Source organism: Oreochromis niloticus, linkage group LG6 (assembly GCF_001858045.2).
Source record: "Oreochromis niloticus isolate F11D_XX linkage group LG6, O_niloticus_UMD_NMBU, whole genome shotgun sequence".
Classification (NCBI taxonomy): Eukaryota; Metazoa; Chordata; class Actinopteri; order Cichliformes; family Cichlidae; genus Oreochromis; species Oreochromis niloticus.
Genome location: NC_031971.2, coordinates 31378044 through 31396034, shown reverse-complemented (window position 1 = coordinate 31396034; position 17991 = coordinate 31378044). Strand labels below are relative to the sequence as shown.

The following is a 17991-nucleotide window of genomic DNA, read 5'->3' as shown; positions in this document are numbered from 1 at the left end:
TGCCACATCTCACCCTTTGCTCCTGTTGTTAGAATGGATGCTATCCATTATAAGAAGAAGGCTTAATATCTTGATTAGGGGGTGTTAAAATCTGAACCTTTCTAAATTTAGTGTCACACTGAACATTTGAAGACAACAAAGTGTGGTTTAAATGTGGGTACACTAAGTGCACACTCATCACACAACTACCACATCTCAGTGTGATGAATGTCTGAAAATCCCAGTGAGTAACAGGAAAACCCAACTCACATCTCAGGGTTTCTATCCGTGAATGATTCCTTATTTAAATATATTCAGTTTAAAACGATTTTATATTAAGCTTAAAATATTAATGATAAATAATAAATCATGTAATCACATATAAATAATATATTGTCATTTGAGAGAGCTCTCAAATGGGAGTCTGGGAGTTAAAAGAGAAAATAAGGTGACAATACTGACTCACCTTTTGTATCAGTGACTGATTTTTATAACCCAACAGGTGTTTTAGATTTCACACAATAGTTCTGCTGTCATTTTGTTTACTTTTACTGGTAATCTATATTTTTCTAAATATGTGATGAGGCTATAGTGTTTATCATTAATATCATACTAGTGGTGTTTTAGTGGTGTTTCTAAAATTTTCTTTTTCATCTTAATAAAGTGCACAAATATCTATAACATCTTTGATGCATTTAAGTAAATTGTCTACAGTGACCTAAAGAATTATGAAAGTAACCGATTATCGCGTTTTTGACAGTGGCAAGAGAAACTATGTAGACTAGGAGCTTTGAGATTATGGCACAGTCTTATGTTTCGATTATGTTTCACAAATGCTAATTAACTAATGGTTCTATCTTAAATATGATCAATCTTTCGCTCTCCGTGTATTTATACACCACTACAGAGTAGTGTATAAATTTAATAACCAGTAACTAGATTTAATCAACAGTAACAAATTTGAAACTTGTGTGCATGTGTGTCTCCCTCTGCTCTCTTCTCTTTCCACTCATTAAACTGAATTGAATAGATGTTTCTAATTTAGTGAGAATATGCGATAAATGACTTTTTTCAATGATTAAAGTGATCATTCATGATTTTTTTTTTACAGGCACGTGTTAACTTGATGCACAAAAGTCGGTGTGGACGTGCCGCTGTGCGCATCTTCCTGCCTCCCTCCTCCTCCGTTGAACGCAGCACGCCTTGTGATTGGTGGAAACTAGCAGGAAGAGAGGAAGAGGACTCAAATCGTGAGGGCTGTCAAACTGGGCTAGTCGCTAACCTTCCGCAGTAGCAGACCTGCCATCACTCGAGCTCACGTAAAGCAATCACCGACCTGTTGCTGTGTAGGAACTTTCAGGGTTTCGGTGAAGTCCGGCGAAATCTGAGAGCGTTGCTGCTGCTGCTGCCGCCTTTTAGGAGGAGTCACTTTCCCCGAAGTTCCCGGAAATACAGCGTAGAGGGCATTGGTGTGAGGATGGCTGCGTACAAGCTTGTGCTGATCCGCCATGGAGAGAGCTGCTGGAACCAGGAGAACCGCTTCTGCGGCTGGTTCGACGCGGACCTGAGCGAGGCCGGGGAGCAGGAGGCAAAGAGGGGAGGACAGGCCTTGAAAGGTACGGTATCAGAAAATGTCATCGGGCCTAATAGGGCTTTATCTCGGTCACTGGATTAAGCCAAGGCAAGCCGGTGCTTACGCAACTTTGTCGAATGGGCAAACCGGTAGTAGGCCCAGTGGGGCAGAAGGGATGGAGTCATTCCACGGTTTGTTCCGCAGTCTGCTGGGCCACACGGTCACTGCTTCAAATTAAATGCTACTGGAGTTTTTTTCCATTAGCTTCCCTCCCACCAGGGCAGACAGTTTGGCGCCTCCTGGTGCAGCAGTACAGCCTCTAATTTTAATTCAAAGGAAGCAATTCTTATTTGTGGTGGTCTTTAACCACAGAGGTATTTAGGAGAGTCCTAATGCGATTAATTTAGCGTCTTTGACGATTTTAAGAGTGTTTGTATTTATTGAAATGTTTTTTTTCCCAAGGAATAAGCTTATTAATTAAAACTGGAGCATAAAAACCAGGCCAAAGATGCTTTTATTTCCAGAGGAGGGCAGAATATTACTGTTTCATGAGTCATCATGCTGGATTTTGTGGGGTTAGGTGGACGGAACAACACAATTTTTTTTTTTTTTTTTTATATGACCTGAAAATCCCAAACAGGCACATCTTGCAGTGTTAAGTTTGCCAGTGCCTTGCGGCCCCTGACCAAGCAAAATCAGAAGCAACTGATAAAAGAGGGGCAATAAAACATTAAGGTATCTATTATTTGAGCCATGAACGGCAGCTGCAGTAGTATTCCTTCATGAAAAATATGACAAGCTGTTTTGAAATGCACATTTCTAAATGTCATCTCTTTTTCCCTTCAGATGCTGGCTATGAGTTTGACATTTGCTACACATCTGTCCTAAAGAGGGCCATCCGCACTCTGTGGTTTGTCCTGGATAGCATCGACCAGATGTGGCTGCCTGTCCACCGGACCTGGCGCCTCAATGAGCGTCACTATGGTGGTCTGACTGGGCTGAACAAGGCTGAAACAGCAGCCAAACACGGGGAAGCCCAGGTCAAGATCTGGAGGCGTTCTTTTGACATTCCTCCCCCACCTATGGATGAGGGACATGACTACTATCAGACCATAAGCAAGGTATTAAGCAGCTCGGGGAAATTGTGACAAGTTGACTCTTTTCGTTATTGCATCAATGTAACCCTGCGTTGCTGAAACTATTTTGACAACACCGACTTCTTCTTTTTCCCTGTAGGACCGACGTTATGCTGACCTGACAGAGGACCAGCTCCCTAGCTGTGAGAGTCTTAAGGACACCATTGCTCGGGCACTTCCTTTCTGGAATGAAGAGATTGTTCCACAGATCAAGGAAGGAAAGAGGGTGTTGATTGCTGCCCATGGCAACAGTCTCCGCGGCATTGTCAAGCACCTGGAGGGTAAGGAAAAGAGAAACTTGTGAAACATTTCTCAGCACTAAAAACACCTTTCAGTGTTATTTCACTTACTATGAGTCAACAATGAATTGGGGTACCTGCTAAACCTTCATAAAGGCCTATGAACTTGATATCATCCATTTGGGTTTTAGGGAAGTCAGAAATTATCTTATAGACAAGAGCGTAGAGTGCTAAGTTATTAGCTGTTGCAGTGGCTTAACTAGCAGATAGTTATTGGTCTAGGTGGCCACCGCATGTGAATTAATGTGACTACATTCCTAGTAGTGCAAACTAGTGCAAACTTATGACTGTGATAACTTTAGAGTTACACAATGTTGGTTTTTGAAATTATACCATAGAGGCATCTACTAAAAATCTCAGGCAAGTTTGAGTCCTGGTAACCTTGACCTCAAGGTCAAGGTCACCAGGACCTTGACCTTGAGTTTGAATCTGTGACCTTGAACTCAAAGTCAAGGTCATAGGTCACATTTTATACTATTTCTGTATCTACTAGCAGGCTGAGGGATAGGCAGTATTATCTGTTCCAAGCAGGTTTATTTTAGTTCTTAAGTTGTGAATTTTAACATAAGAGTTTAACAATCATGCGTTTGTCATACAAAGCTACCATCTGCTGTCAAACATTTTAACGCGGTCTAAAGCAGCAGCAGCAGCTACATGCAAATGAATTACAGCTCTGTGTCTGTCATTTTTTTTTTCATAGGTATGTCAGAGGAGGCCATCATGGAGCTGAACCTGCCCACAGGCATCCCCATCGTGTATGAGCTGGACAAGAACCTGAAGCCTATTGGGCCCATGCAGTTCCTGGGAGATGAGGAGACTGTAAAGAAAGCCATGGAAGCTGTGGCTGCTCAGGGCAAAGCCAAGAAATAGACTTGTCCTTCCTTTGGGAGTAAAGAATCATCATCTGCTTTTTTTTTTTTTTTTTTTTTTTTCTTTCCCCATCAAGTTGTGAAAGGGTCATTTACTGTTTGTGTCATCACAGACTTGAGGACAGGTAGACACAGAATGTGCACTTTATCTTAATACCACCCATTTTTCACAAAAATGTACAATCTGATGTTTAATTTGACTGCTCTTTACTTTGTTACATACTGAAACATGCATTTCATTATTAGACTGTGGATATCAGTTGTAATGTGGTTTAAGCACTGACCAAATATAAATTAGGGACCAGCAAACAGACTACCCCAGCAGAGTTCCAAGTATTCTTTCCAATTTACAATCCATGTAGATGAAGCGCAGCGGAAGCAGGAAAAACCAAAAGTTACACTGGCTTTGTTAAAGAGAGAGCAGATTTGCTCTAGACTGCTGAATATTGTTTGCTGTGGCATTGTGCTTAAAAATGAATAAATGTTGTGAGTCATTATGCAGTGTACTGTGTGTGATGTCTTTTTTTTTTTTTTCCAGGACAACTGCACTTTTTTTTTATATGGTAATTGAGAAATTTGTCTCAGTAAAAGGCAAATATTGAAATGCACTTTATCCAGTTCCCTCACTAAGTAAATGCGATTGGCAGAAATTAAAAGTTTGTTGTAATTAATTATGTGACAGTCCCTGTTTCTCCCTTTTCTGTCACAGTAACTGCTACTTCAGCAGCTGTTCTGTTGGTTAAACATATTTGTATTTCTTATATGCATCCATAGATTAGCACATTTCACAGGAGGCTCAGATACTTAGTTTTGTAAACTGCAACCAATCCAAAATATGAGAGAGTGTTTTAGTTTGTGGGATGGGGGCAAGTCTTTTTTTTTATTTTCTCGAAGGTTTGAGATGCACCGTAACAGGACTATGATAAACATGATTATTTTGAAAAAATGGCTGCTCGGTGGCAATTTTCCGATTATATGATTCTTTTAAAACCATGCTCAGAGAAACAGATTTTGAATAAAAGCATCGACAATTTAATTTACATTGTAGGGAAGTAATAAACCTAGGAAATCCCAATACTGGAAGTAGCTAACTTTCATAGCAGAGGTGGGTAGATTGATACCAATATCAATAGTATCAATAAGAATGCTGGTACTGGTGTCCGATACTTTAGCATCAGATTGCTACCAAATTTTGCAGTATCTCGCAGCAGTATTTCATAATTATCTGACCATATATGACTTATTCAATCATATAGTAATGCACACATGGCACGTACCCGCCCATGTGTGGCTCAGCAATCATGGCGGATCAACGCATTTTGTTCCGCTGACGCTGAATGACACTGACCAATCAGAATCTTTCTGTGCCCTTAGTCCTAACCAATAGGCTGCCTACGTACGCCTCTCGAAAACATGTCGCCGATGAAGCTGTGCGTTCCCGGTGAGTCCAGTAAATTCGTCTCTAAAAGCGCTTAAAAACTAAATATACCAGTGTGTAGATTGTATGTTGGGATATGTAGACAGCTTTAACAGCTTTAGAGTCATTTTCTATTAGAAAAGGAAGTTAAACTGCATTCTGAGCGTGTGAAACCCTGGTGATTATTTCCAGCTGCCATGCGTGGAGTGGGCTTTGGCTTCCCGTACTTGTAAGGCTGTAGTAACTTATTTTACAATCAATCACATGTTGGATCAGCTGACTGTCAGATGGAGTCGGGGTTTTCAGGCCTACCGTATCATGGTCTTTTACTGTATTTGCAGGGCTGTGAGTTACTGACTTTGGCTTTCCACGGCTGATGAGATCCGATCCTCAGCCCTGCCCATCTCCTCGGGCAAGATAACGCATTCCTGAGCTTTGTTTTGTCACACCCGTGGGAAAGCCGCAGGTCTATCCGGCGCATGGCAGTAGTGAACCTTAAATGAGTTGTCTGCAGGAGTAACATTTAACTTCATTCTAATTACGGGTGAAAGAGCACAAAGTAGCAAGATAATTAATTGTAGTGCAAGAAAAATGAAGGGTAGTATTGTGTCACATGACATAAATTATGTTTTGTGTTTTAATCTTCTTGTCCATGATGTGTTTTGTGCTTAAGGTTTGCAGATACACTGTTAGTCCCACAATGCTGTTACATCAAAGTATCCTCAGTTAGTCTCTCAGTTTCAGTTAGCAGATGATAACCAAAATAAGGGAAACTATTATTATTATTATTTTTATTATTCTTTAGTTATATATTATATAGTCTACGTTCACCATTGTAACAAAATATTCTGTTACAATGGTGGATGCTTATATTAAACATGGGCAACGTTTTAAATAATGATATGTACAGATCATCCCTGTAAGCCAGTAGCTCAGGCTTCAGACTCTACTGAATGCTAAGTTTCGTTTTTTTTTTCTACTTTTGGATCTTTGTTATGTCCTCAAGAGAGGGAGGATGTTCAATTTGTCTGTTTGTGAAGGGAAGTCAGTCAGATAAAGATGGTTGATGGAGATGTGAAACGGCTGGGTTCAGACATGGAGCAAAGCCCAGTATAAGATAAAGATTATTTTTGGTGATGACTCATGCAAAGATGTTTTTATTTTAATTCTTTTTTTAGAAGGAACAGTGCATCTCCAGAACCCAAACACTAACACATCTGTGTCTTTTTTTATACTTAGGTGACAAACTATGCAGCTCAGAAGACTGTATTCCTGGCACAGGAGTATACCTGCGACATGGCTACATATACTCGTCACTAGCAGGCTATGTGCTCAGGAAGAATGAGGGAGAGGAGGTGAGGGGTGTGGGTAAGACAGGGGAGGGGAAAGTTTGTTCAGCAGTGAGACAAGTACAAATGCCAGACTAAAGGTATTTTTGCAATGTCTTTTGATGTGAGTAAGCGAACTAGTTTTGTAATTGTCTAAGGTGATATTCACATCATATGGATAACTTCTACTGGGATTATTTTGTCTCCTTAGTTACCAGTGATTTCAGTTGTGAGGGAAACAGAAACACAACTGCTGCCAGATGTAGGAGCAATAGTCACCTGTAAGGTATGCAATAGAATAAGAAACTGTTACTATCGCTGCATGTTCTGAGTAAATAATCTTGCACAGTTTACAATCTGTTTTATTTATTTTTCATTTAACAGGTAACCAGCATCAATCCCAGATTTGCCAAAGTCCACATCCTTTATGTAGGATCCACCCCACTGAAGGACCGCTTTAGAGGCACGATCAGGTAACCACAAAATTTGAGCCAGTTTTTGTCTAATATTTTATTGTAGACTGTTCAGTTTTATTTATACAGCATCAAATCACAATAACAATTGCTTCAAGGCACTTTATATTGTAAGGTAAAGACCCTACAATAACACAAAGAAAACAGAGAAAACCCCAACAATCATATGATCCCCTATGAGCAAGCACTTTGGCGATAGTGGGAAAGAAAAACTCCCCTTTAACAGGAAGAAACCTACAGCAAAAACAGGCTCAGGAAGGGTGGCCAATAAGATAAGATGAGGACTGATTATTCAAGACCTTGTATGTGAGGAGCAGGATTTTCAATTCAATTCTGGATTTAACAGGGAGCCAATAAAGAGAAGCCAATATACGAGAAATATGCTCTCTTTCTAGTCCCTGTCAGTACTCTCGCTGCAGCATTTTGGATTAGCTGAAGGCTTTTCAGGGAGGTTTTAGGACATCCTGATAATAACGAATTATAGTAGTCCAGCCTAGAAGTAATAAATACATGAACTAGTTTTTCAGCGTTAGTCTGAGACAGGATCTTTCTCATTTTGGAAATGGAAGAAAGGCGTCTTACATTTTTGTTTAATATGTGCATTAAAGGACATCCTGGTCAAAAATCAATCCAAGACTCCTCACAGTGTTACTGGAGGCCACGGTAATGCTATCCGGAGTAAGCATCTGTTAGACACTGCATTTCAAAGATTGTTAGGACCGAGTACATTAATCCCAGTTTTATCTGAATTTAGAAACAGAAAATTAGAGGTCATCCAGGTTTGTATGTCTTTAAGACATTCTTGTAGTTTAACAAATTGTTGTGTGTTATCTGGCTTCATAGATAAATGAATGAATAGATAAAGTTTAGTGTTATCTGCATAACGTGAAAATAAGTGAAAATGTATGCTATGTCTTCTAATGGTACTGCCTATGGGAAGCAAGTATAATGTAAACAGAATTCTAGAATGGAACCCTGTGGAACTCCATAGTTAACCTTCCTATCTGAAGAGGACTCATAAGAAGCTCATTTGTAACCTTCACTGAAGCTGATTCTGTAAAGAAACTGTTAGAAATAGCAGGTGAAGTAAGAATGAAGAAGCCTTTTTAAAGTTGCTGCTATCCTATGATTGGAACTAAACATAAAAATAGTAATTACTGCATCCAGATTTTAAGATGAATTCAAAAACATATTTTTTTATTGTTTTTTTTTTCAAAATAAAAATTAATCTAATTGTAATTCTCAGCAGTACTTCCCCAGCTAGTCTTTTTCCAACTCAAACTGATAAGTTGATTTAAAAACAACGAAATAAACTCATTAAAGTCTCTACTTAAACTCCATATATGCATGCCAAACCTTCAGACTGCTAATCGTGTGAGATGGGCCTGAGGCAGCCAAAAGCAAGACCTGTTTTGAGGAGGTGGTTGTAGAAAATGAAGGTGGAGCAGCAGCATTGACAGCATTGCTAGACTCAGAATCAGCGCTAGGGTTGCTACGGGTTTCAAAATATTATACTGTCGAGCAAGTTTTAAAAGTAATTTTAACAGAAGTATTTTCTTTCATTTTGCTTTGCTGAGCGAGATGCTCATAGCCACCACCATACAGATCTAACTCCAGTGTGAGGCGGTGTTTTGTGGACATAATATGGATATGCACAAAATTCTGGCCTAAACACAAACTCACTCTCTGTTTCTCTACAGAAAAGAAGATGTGCGTGCAACAGAGAAAGACAAGGTCTGTTTGATTTCCTGTTTTCCACTCACACCTTTCATTAGTTTCTTCTGCATATAATAATTTTTATTAAAATAAGGTGACATGTTTATTGGTAACCATTTTTCTTCCTGGTTACAGGTAGAGACATACAAAAGCTTCAGACCCGGTGACATCGTCTTGGCAAAAGTTGTATCCTTCACATTCTTATGCCGACACTGGTGGTTTTCAACCAGCGCATGCTTGTCATTTCTTTCTTCAACATTTACATAATTGTGGATTCATAACTCTGAATTCATTTCCAAGGCTGAGACTGTCAACACCAAGTTCCTCTTTTTTTATTTCCAAATGTGCTTGAGGGAGAATATTTCTCATAGTCAAAATAACTCCTGTGCCAAAAATGTTAATAAGAGTGAATGATGAATGTCTGTGGAAAGTATGCAGGTCATATGTAACTTTTATTTCTTCCTGGAAACGCATCAGGTCACCAAGACACAGCTTAAAAAACAAAAACAAAATGTGATGTGTGACATGTAAACGTTTCATCAACTGCCTTTACAAATTCACTCGTCCACTTCTGGAATAAGAATGATTAAATCCTGATTTGTATGCATTGATAAACCTTGACCTGACTGTGTCAGATTTCTCTCGGTGATGTTCAGTCTAACTACCTGTTGACAACAGCAGAAAATGAACTGGGAGTGGTCGTTGCACACAGTGAAGCAGGTAAATATCAAATGCATAAAATGGCCTTTAAATCTTGAAGCGCTGGAGAATTCCAGCACCGTGCTGCACAGAATACTAGCACCCTATTGGACCACAAGGTGGCGCTATCTGCTGGATTATCTTTCCACGGAAAAGCATTTCTGTTAGGTTTGTTAGTGCCACTTGAAGACTGACAACACAATTGAATTGCTAGACTAAACTACTACTGCTTTTTGCAGAATTATAACTGTGTTTAAGTATCAAAATGCCTGATGTGCTAATCTGTTAGCAGTGAAGAAATTCATTGTTGGTTAATAATGTAATGTTGATGTATTTTTCCACTGTTTTTCTGTAACCCAGGTGCTCAGATGGTTCCCATCAGCTGGTGTGAGATGCAGTGCCCACTTACGCACTCCAAAGAGTTCCGTAAAGTAGCGCGAGTGCAGCCCGAGTACCTACAAGCATGAGAGTCTGGAAATTCCTTCCTCACAACAAACGCACAACCCCGCCCGCCTGCCCTTCAGTCACTCCTGTCAAGTAGTTTCCCAGCTCTGTTTTTCAATGGTATCTGAGTAATGATTCACAGATTACTTCTGGTTTCGCATGTCTTAAGTGTTTTGCAAAAAGCTGTCTTTCATCTGTCCATGCTGTTCATTTAGTTATCTTTTTATTGTGTTGGATTAAAACCAACTTAGGAAAAAAGTGGATAAATTCCAAACAATCGCAGGTGTTGTTAAATCCACATGCCAGTAATGTGGGTGTGAAAAATTGCCTTTAAATTTTCTGACGGCAATCATATTAGAACTGTATCAGTTCACTCAACATGTTGCATCGCAGCTGCCAAACTGTCACAAACCTAAAAACCAAATTTAGCAACTAACCAGATGCAGGAGTCACTTAGTTTTACTGTTAAGTATTACAGTTAGAAATGTGGCAGGTCATCGGGTTGGTTAATCGATAAATGGATGGATCTTTGACGTAAAGACAAAACTGGACTCTTTTATATCCATTTTATATCTGAAGAGATGAGAAAAGGGACCCTGATCCAACCAGAAATACTACATAGGTAGCAATATAGTTTTTCTGTTGAGATATCCATGCAACTAACCTGATTGGCCACCCCTCCAGGCTGTGTTCATGAAACTGAAAGACTTTGAGCTGAAAAGACTCTGAGCTCTTTTTTTTTTTTTTGTTCCTTTACAACTTTTCAGTTTCTAGTAAAATAAATGTGATTAAAAGAACGGAATACTGAAGTACTGCATACGATAGTCAGATATTTTTGATTTCCAGCATATTAACTCAAAGATTATAAGCAAAATACAAGAAAGCAGTAATACTTACATTTTCTTTGATTTAAACTGGACTTCTCTTATTCTTTCTTTACTGTACAGAAGATGTGCAAGAATGAAATAAAACGACTATCCAAACCATCTGTGCAAGGTTTCCTCTTTACGCACATTCATAAGATCACAATGAGAATTTTGATTACTTTCACATTGCTTTGCAAATTAAAATCATTTGACAATTATTATATTCTGTCTTTTACAATTTAGTGGCCCATCCTTTTGCAAACAGACCGTTAATACATTTAACTGTCAATATATTCTAACTGAACACTTTCTCAGGTACACCATGCTGGCACTGGGTTCATCACCCCTTCTGTCTTCTCAACTGCCTTAATTCCTTTTAACATAGAATCTACCAGGTGTTCAAGCTGTTCCTCAGATTTTGGTTAATGTTAACATGACATCATCATGAAGTTTCTTCAGATTTCTCTGCTGCACATCCATGACAGTGAGTTCTGTATTCTGTGACATCCCAAAGGTGCTCTTTTGGATTGTGTTCTTGGAAATTGCATGTTCATATTCAAGAATCCAGCTGAGATTGTTTTAATTTTGTGACATGGTGTGTTAGCCTGCTCTTATCCTGGTACACTCTGATCATAAAGGGTTGGACATGGTCAGGAACAATACTCAGTTGGTACCAAGAGGCCCAAAATGTGCCAAGAAAATATTTCCCCACAGTGTTACACCATCACATTCAACCTGAGCCACTGATACAAGAGAGGATGGATCTCCGGTATGTGGTTCACTCCAGATTCTGACCCTACTGTCTGGGTAGGGTTCAACATCTTGTGGATTTAAATGCTCTTATATCATAAGATTGTCATATGATTGTTGGGTTTTTCTCTGTATTTATTATTGTGCTATCTACTGTACAATATAAAGCGCCTTGAGGCGACTTTTGTTGTGATTTGGCGCTATATAAATAAAATTGAATTGAATTGAATTGAATTGAATATATACCTCAGTTGTAATAATTGGTTATTTGAGTTACTGCTGCCTGCAGCAAGAACCAACAAAACATTTTCACCTAGATCTGCCACTCACTGAACTTGGGTTTTTTTTTTGCACCATTCTCTGTAAATCTGAAGAGATGGTTATGCAGGAAAATTCCATGTCGTTCACATAAATGATCATGTCACTCAACATCACTTGAATCACCTTCCTTCCTCATTCTGATGCGCGGTTTGAACTTTAGCAGGTGCCTTGACCATGTTTGCATGCATAAATGCATTGAGTTGTTTCCATGTGATCTGCTGATTAGATATAGTTGCATTAACAACCAGTCAAGTGTATCTAACAAAGTAGTCAGTAAGTGTAGATGTCTCATTGTGATCTTTCCCCAAGCTTATATGTTTCACTATCTTACAAAGTAAACAGTAATCCTTAATCTATATAAAATCCCACAAACTGTTATAAAATAATGAGCTGCTCACACATTAAAGCGGTCTGCTTGTTTTCCAGCTGTTGGAGAAATGTTTAATATACAGTATATACAACTAGCAGTGTTTTTCTTTTTTTTCACCAGTATACACTTTACTTTCTGTAGGATCAATTCTCCAGTAAAGCTGATTAAACGAAAAGGCGTGCCAATTTAAACACTATGTACAAAACTTTGTAAAACCAAATCTTCACTCGTCAATCATCAAAGCGAACTGATCGACATGTATTGATATCAATTGAAAATTTCTTATTGGACGGTGCAGTAAACCCAAGTCCTGCCCCCCTATTATTAAAGTCCATTCTGCGCGAGTGGGCTCGTTCAAACTCCCCCAGAAGGCCTTGCTGCAACTGCTGCTGTGCGTCCTTCCCTAGTGCCATATTTGCTCCACCAGTGCTCCTCGCCGCTGGCTGGAAACCCTTTTTAAAGCCACCCATCAACCGGAGGAACTTCTGTTGTTGTTCAGAGCTGTTGAACTGCGCCGTGCTCCACTGGCCCAAACCCTGCAGAACAGAAACAAAGGTTCATAAACATTACAAATGCTTTCAGGAGTAAAGTTTCCACATTTAAGAACCTTATTCTGCTTGAAGAGTATAATTCTGTCTCAGAAACTTGGGATTATTTGTTTTAAAAGATGGTGGCATTTGGCAGGTAGGACTGATCTTAAAGAAGTATGTGAGCATTGTGAGATATTTTTTTTTTATTTCTATCTTCACCCACAACACAGTCTTCCTTAGAAAACCCCCTATGTCTCATCTCTGTTTACCATTCCCTTTTTGAGTCTATCTGCCATGTTGATTCATTAAAATGCATTGGAGTTGCATAAAGAAGGGCATCTGACATAAAAACTCTGCCAGATCAAACATGCTGAGCTACATGCTGTGACGAACAAGTGCTCCTTCATTTAAAGGCTTTTAAGACACAGGGAGATTGCATAGTGGTATTCTTTGTAAAAAACAAACAAACAAACAACACTAATACCGACCGCAGGTTTGACTTTTTTGTCAGGTTGAGAGGCCTTGTCGATCTCCATTTGTAAAGCCTGTCTTCTTTCCTTTAAGACAAAAACAAACAAACAAAACCAAACAATCATTAAACTGCACTGCATGAAACACACAAAGCATTCTGATTTGCTTAGCTCTGGTAAACTTAATTTACATCGTGGGCCACATACAACCCACTTTGAGCTTAAGTTAAAATATCCTTTCTGACAGTGTAAAGATATTTAACTGCACATTTGATCTCTGAGATATCTCAGTATATGAGGAAGAAGAGTAATTTAAAAATTTTGTCAGTTTTTCAAGATGATAAGAAAATGCTGCCGTAATAAATACTAAAAACCTGTCATCACAAATCCATGGGCTTAAATGACAAGAAATAAATGTGTCAAATTACAGAAAATTTGGGTGGCTCATTTCCCAGACTGTCCTGTAATAATAAAGTGGAAATGTTTTGTTAGTTCACAGAAGTTTTCCTTTTTTTTTATCATTTGTTTTTACTGTCGACACATTTAAAAACCAGACGTTTCTATCGTAGATAGTGAAAAAAAACAAAACAGTAACGTTTCTGTCATTTAATTGTTATCTATGACTTTATTACTGTAGTATGAATCTATTTATCCTCTTTATTTATAAAGCACTTTAAAACAACCACAGCTGACACAAAGTGCTGTACATTGGAACTAAATAATAAGAATACATGAGATTTAAATAAAAAACACATTTAAAAAAGCTCAAATAACTAAAAGAAAAAAGCTAAGTGAAGCTAAGTGAAGACAGTGAAGGGGCCTCTCCACCTTCCAAGGGCAAGTTATTCCATAACGTAGGAGGCACGATAGAAAAAGCCCAGTCTCCTCTGAGCTTCCAACTGGATATGGTCAGCTGACCTGAGACCGACAGGGTGTGCAGGGATCAAGAAGTGCAGAGAGGGAAGGCGGGGCAAGATTGAAAGGGTTGTGAAAGAGGATGAACTCTAAAAGACACAGGCAGCCAGTGCCGGGAGGCCAGGACAGGGGTCGTGAAGTCATGCAGCTGCATTGTGAACCAGCTGCAGACACGAAAGTAATGACGTCACTGACTCAGTGGTCAGTGGCGTCAGACAGGTGAGCTGCTGTTTAGAAATTACAGTTTAACAACTTGAATGGATGTGTTTCCTTTGACCTTACGCGATATATGTCACATCTTGCCCATAGTAGATAATTATGTCCCTCAGGGAATGTTTGATGCGACAAGGACTGTTAATATGAAAGTGGATTGTACAAGAACAGTGTTTCCTGAATTTCTGAAGGACAAAGTGTAATTTGAAACATGCCAATTACTGATTATGGCAATACGTTTCACACATCAATCTATGGAGAGATAACGAGAGCTCTGTTGACCTGATTGATGGTGACCTCATCAGTGTTTCCACTCCTCTCTGACAGGAAAACCACGTCCACTTGGGGTGACTCCTGAAACTACAGTTCATAAAAAGCTCATACACCATTCATACCATTCAAATTTAAAAGCATCCAGGCACACTGTTAACAACCTGAGAGAAGCGCACTCACCTCTGGGTCTTCCCGTTCTTGTTTGATGTTTTTCTTCTTTTTAGCAACAGGTTCAACTCTGGAGTCGCTCACGCGCTCCACCTTAGCAGTGCTCTTTTTCTGTTTGCTTTTCTTCTTTGGTGTGTCACCAGCTTCGCCACTCTGCTCATCCTTCTGAACCTCCTCATGTTTGTCTTCTTCCTCCTCACGTTGTACCTTTTTTCTTTTCTTCTTCTTTGGCTCTTCCTTCTCTGCAATGGTAGCCTCCACAGTAGCTATTTTACATTTACCCTTTTTTACCTTTTTCTTAAATTCTGTCGTTACTTCATCATCAGTAGTAACAATAACACTGTTTGTTGATTTTTCTTGCTTTTCACTTTTTCTAACTTTGTCTGATGCTTCTTTGCTCTTTTTGTTCTTGCCTTTAATCTCTGTTTCTACTCCATTTTCTTCTTTAGTCTCGGTTTCTTTCTTTTTCTTCTTTTTTATTTTTACGTCCTCGTGTTCGATTTTTTCTAACTTTATGCCATTTTCAGCTGTTTTAGCTTTCTTTATTGTTGCTTCTTCCACAGTTAAAGGGCATTTTTGTTTTTTCTTCTTTTCTTTTCTTTGCCCTTCGGTCACCTCTGTGCTCATATCTAAAGCATGTTTCTCTTTCGCTTTCTTGGGCAGATTGTCTTTTTCCACTTGCTTTTCTTCCTCCTCTTCTTTTACCATGTTTTCTCGTTTTATTTGTGTAGACTTATTTTTTACATTCTTCTTCTGTTTCTTTTCCACTTCCTGCTCTTTTACTAAAGCATCTGCAGTTTCTACATGAGCCTCACCATCAGCCAACACCTTATTTTTCTTCTTCTTTTCTTTGATTTTCTCCTCAGTCTCCTCTGTGTTCATATCTAAAACCTGTTTTTTCCCTTTCTTGACTTTTTTGGGCAGATTATCTTTTCCCACTTGCTCCTCTTCCTCTTTCACCATGTTTTCTTGTTTAATTTGTGTAGACTTATTTTTTCCTTTTGTCTTCTTCTCTTTCTTATCTACTTCCTCCTCTTTTACTAAACTCTGTGTAATTTCTCCTTGACTCTCACCATCTGCCAGCAGCCTCTTCTTCTTCTTTTTGGTGACATCTTTTCCATCAGTGACCTCAGAATCATTGACATCATCCAGAGAATCAGTTTTCCTCTTCTTCTTCTTTTCTTCCTTCTCACCATTTCCGTCACAAGACCCCTCTTCGATCACCACAGCATCAGCCATTTTGCGTTTCTTCTGTTCTTTTCTCACATCTGCTAGGCTCAAATCATCAGCTTTTCCCTTCTTGTGTTTCTTCTCTTTCTTTATATTATTTTCCTCACTCTTCTCCTCCTCCATCTTCATTTTCATGATTTCTGCGTGCCTCTCCTCAGCTACAGGTCTCTTGCTTGACTGGTGAGAGAAAGTTTACAGTTACTTCAAGTTTCTATTCTGTGTATGTGGAACAGTGAATGACAGAGCAGTAAACACTAACCAAAGGTTTGGCTGGCTCTTTGGGTCGGGACTGCTGATCAATTTCTCTTTGGAGGGCCAGTCGCTTTGCCTGAAGAGAACCAATCAGAACTGGACATAAATATTTGTCATAAAAATGGATAACCCCACTGCAACACTGTTTTGTGTATTGGTTAGCATGACACTTATTCCAATCTACCAGTTTCATTTCAGATTTAAAATTCTGATCCAAATGTTTTTATTGTTCTGCTGCTACCTGACTGTACATCTGATAAGAATATAATAGATTAAGTAGTAAATAAGTGCAACAAATGTGGCATTATAAGCGTTGAAACAGACTGTTTAAGCTCAAAGTACAAATTTATCAATGTTGGAATGGTATAAGTCAAGCTGAGAGACAAACTCAGAAATGTCCTTCACATGGACAAGGTGTCTTCTAATCCAAAATTTCAAATGGAATACAGGACACAGCGAACAGTTCACTAAACACTGCGTTGGATTACTAATTCTAACGCTATAATTGTCAGATATGTGGCAGCTTATCGTCTCACAGCCTGACATGTGAAGTCTGCCATACGACCAATATTCAAGTCTGGATTACTTTGTTGCCTTGTAGTGTTAGGAAGTCAGAATAAGATATTCCGATTAGGTTGGATAATCAGTACCTGATCAATTGTGATTTCAATGGGCTTGTGACAGGACCTTTCAGAAACAAAAACTACGTCCTCATCGGAATCCGTCTGAAACATAAAAGGGAAATATCAGCATCCATTCAGACACATCTCTAAGCTAACCAGTCCATGGTCTCAAATATTTAGGAAAAAATGAAGTTAAAGCTTTACTAAAACACCAGGTGTTGTGTTTGAATATGCACGTTAAGGGCAAACTAATATATATAATATATAACAAAACTAAGCGATTTGATTCAAGAGAAGCTGACCAGGTTTATGCACAAAACGCTACAGGTAACTGGTCACGCTAGCTTATTAGCCAACGGGAGCTTACAGTAAAAAAAAGTTAATCCGATCCAGAACTGAACAGTTTAATTAGTCAGACAATTAGAATATTTTGGCACAAGCGCATCAGATATTATAAAATACAAACTTCAAAAGCGATTTACTTACTTTGCACACTTCTACAATTCACGTGGGTAGCGCTTTACGTTCGCGACCCGGAAGTAGATTTTCCTCTTCCTGCTAGCGACGAGAAAGGAGTCCGTAGCAACGGAGACGAGCGTACACGTAAGTGAGCTGCCAAACAGTTTGATAGTTGTTTAATTTTTAATTTTCACTGTTTTTGTTTGTGTTGACCATCAACATAAAAAAAATAACTAAATTATGCACAATTTTCAATTGTAACTCAAGTAGGACCAAATTCAGAACTTTGTCTTTATTGAAACAGAAGTATGTAGTTAGATATGATTTGCTTATGATAATGTTAAATACCCTCAAGTTATTATTGTCAGTGTCATTGAGGAAAACTGACGAACCTATGCAAGTCAGACCATGAACAGTCAGCAACGCCTAAAAGACCTCTCTTTGAAACATGTCTTGTGATTTGAGGCTGACGTTAAAGCATGATCTCACTTGAAACTTGCAAAATAAATAACAATGCTGTGTGTTTAAGGTTATTAAGCATACTTTTCATAATGGGATTTCAGATAGGTTGTCTGTGCTTGAATGTCTTGTGCAGATGGCAGAATTTTTTGGCAAAGT

At 38.8% G+C, this 17991-nt stretch overlaps 3 protein-coding genes across 6 annotated transcripts; 2 read left to right on the top strand and 1 right to left on the bottom strand.

Annotated features, from left to right (window-relative positions):
- The first annotated feature begins 1156 nt into the window (after positions 1-1156).
- pgam1b (phosphoglycerate mutase 1b) lies at positions 1157-4362 on the top strand. The gene is made up of 4 exons (XM_003455828.5): positions 1157-1595; positions 2399-2673; positions 2789-2969; positions 3688-4362. The coding sequence occupies exons 1-4, from the start codon at positions 1457-1459 to the stop codon at positions 3855-3857; spliced, it is 765 nt and encodes a 254-aa protein (XP_003455876.1). The 5' UTR covers positions 1157-1456; the 3' UTR covers positions 3858-4362.
- Positions 4363-5146: 784 nt separating this feature from the next.
- On the top strand, positions 5147-10919 carry exosc1 (exosome component 1). Of its 3 annotated transcripts, none has more exons than XM_003455830.4 (8): positions 5147-5297; positions 6513-6628; positions 6813-6887; positions 6986-7074; positions 8775-8808; positions 8926-8976; positions 9426-9510; positions 9850-10919. In XM_003455830.4, exons 1-8 carry the CDS (start codon positions 5270-5272, stop codon positions 9954-9956), a joined length of 585 nt encoding a protein of 194 aa, XP_003455878.1. In that variant the 5' UTR covers positions 5147-5269; the 3' UTR covers positions 9957-10919. The 3 variants fall into 3 exon arrangements, with proteins under 3 accessions (XP_003455878.1, XP_025763738.1, XP_025763739.1); XM_025907953.1 differs by lacking the exon at positions 5147-5297 and adding an exon at positions 5536-5618; XM_025907954.1 differs by lacking the exon at positions 5147-5297 and adding an exon at positions 5725-5871.
- A 1361-nt stretch (positions 10920-12280) lies between these two features.
- On the bottom strand, positions 12281-17428 carry knop1 (lysine-rich nucleolar protein 1). 2 transcript variants are annotated; one of them, XM_005460527.3, is made up of 7 exons: positions 17401-17428; positions 16942-17016; positions 16299-16367; positions 14822-16216; positions 14651-14728; positions 13259-13327; positions 12281-12776 (listed from the first exon to the last, which is right to left on the bottom strand). In XM_005460527.3, exons 4-7 carry the CDS (start codon positions 16172-16174, stop codon positions 12471-12473), a joined length of 1806 nt encoding a protein of 601 aa, XP_005460584.1. In that variant the 5' UTR covers positions 16175-16216; positions 16299-16367; positions 16942-17016; positions 17401-17428; the 3' UTR covers positions 12281-12470. The 2 variants fall into 2 exon arrangements, with proteins under 2 accessions (XP_005460584.1, XP_013119895.1); XM_013264441.2 differs by lacking the exon at positions 14651-14728.
- Between the last annotated feature and the right edge of the window lie 563 nt (positions 17429-17991).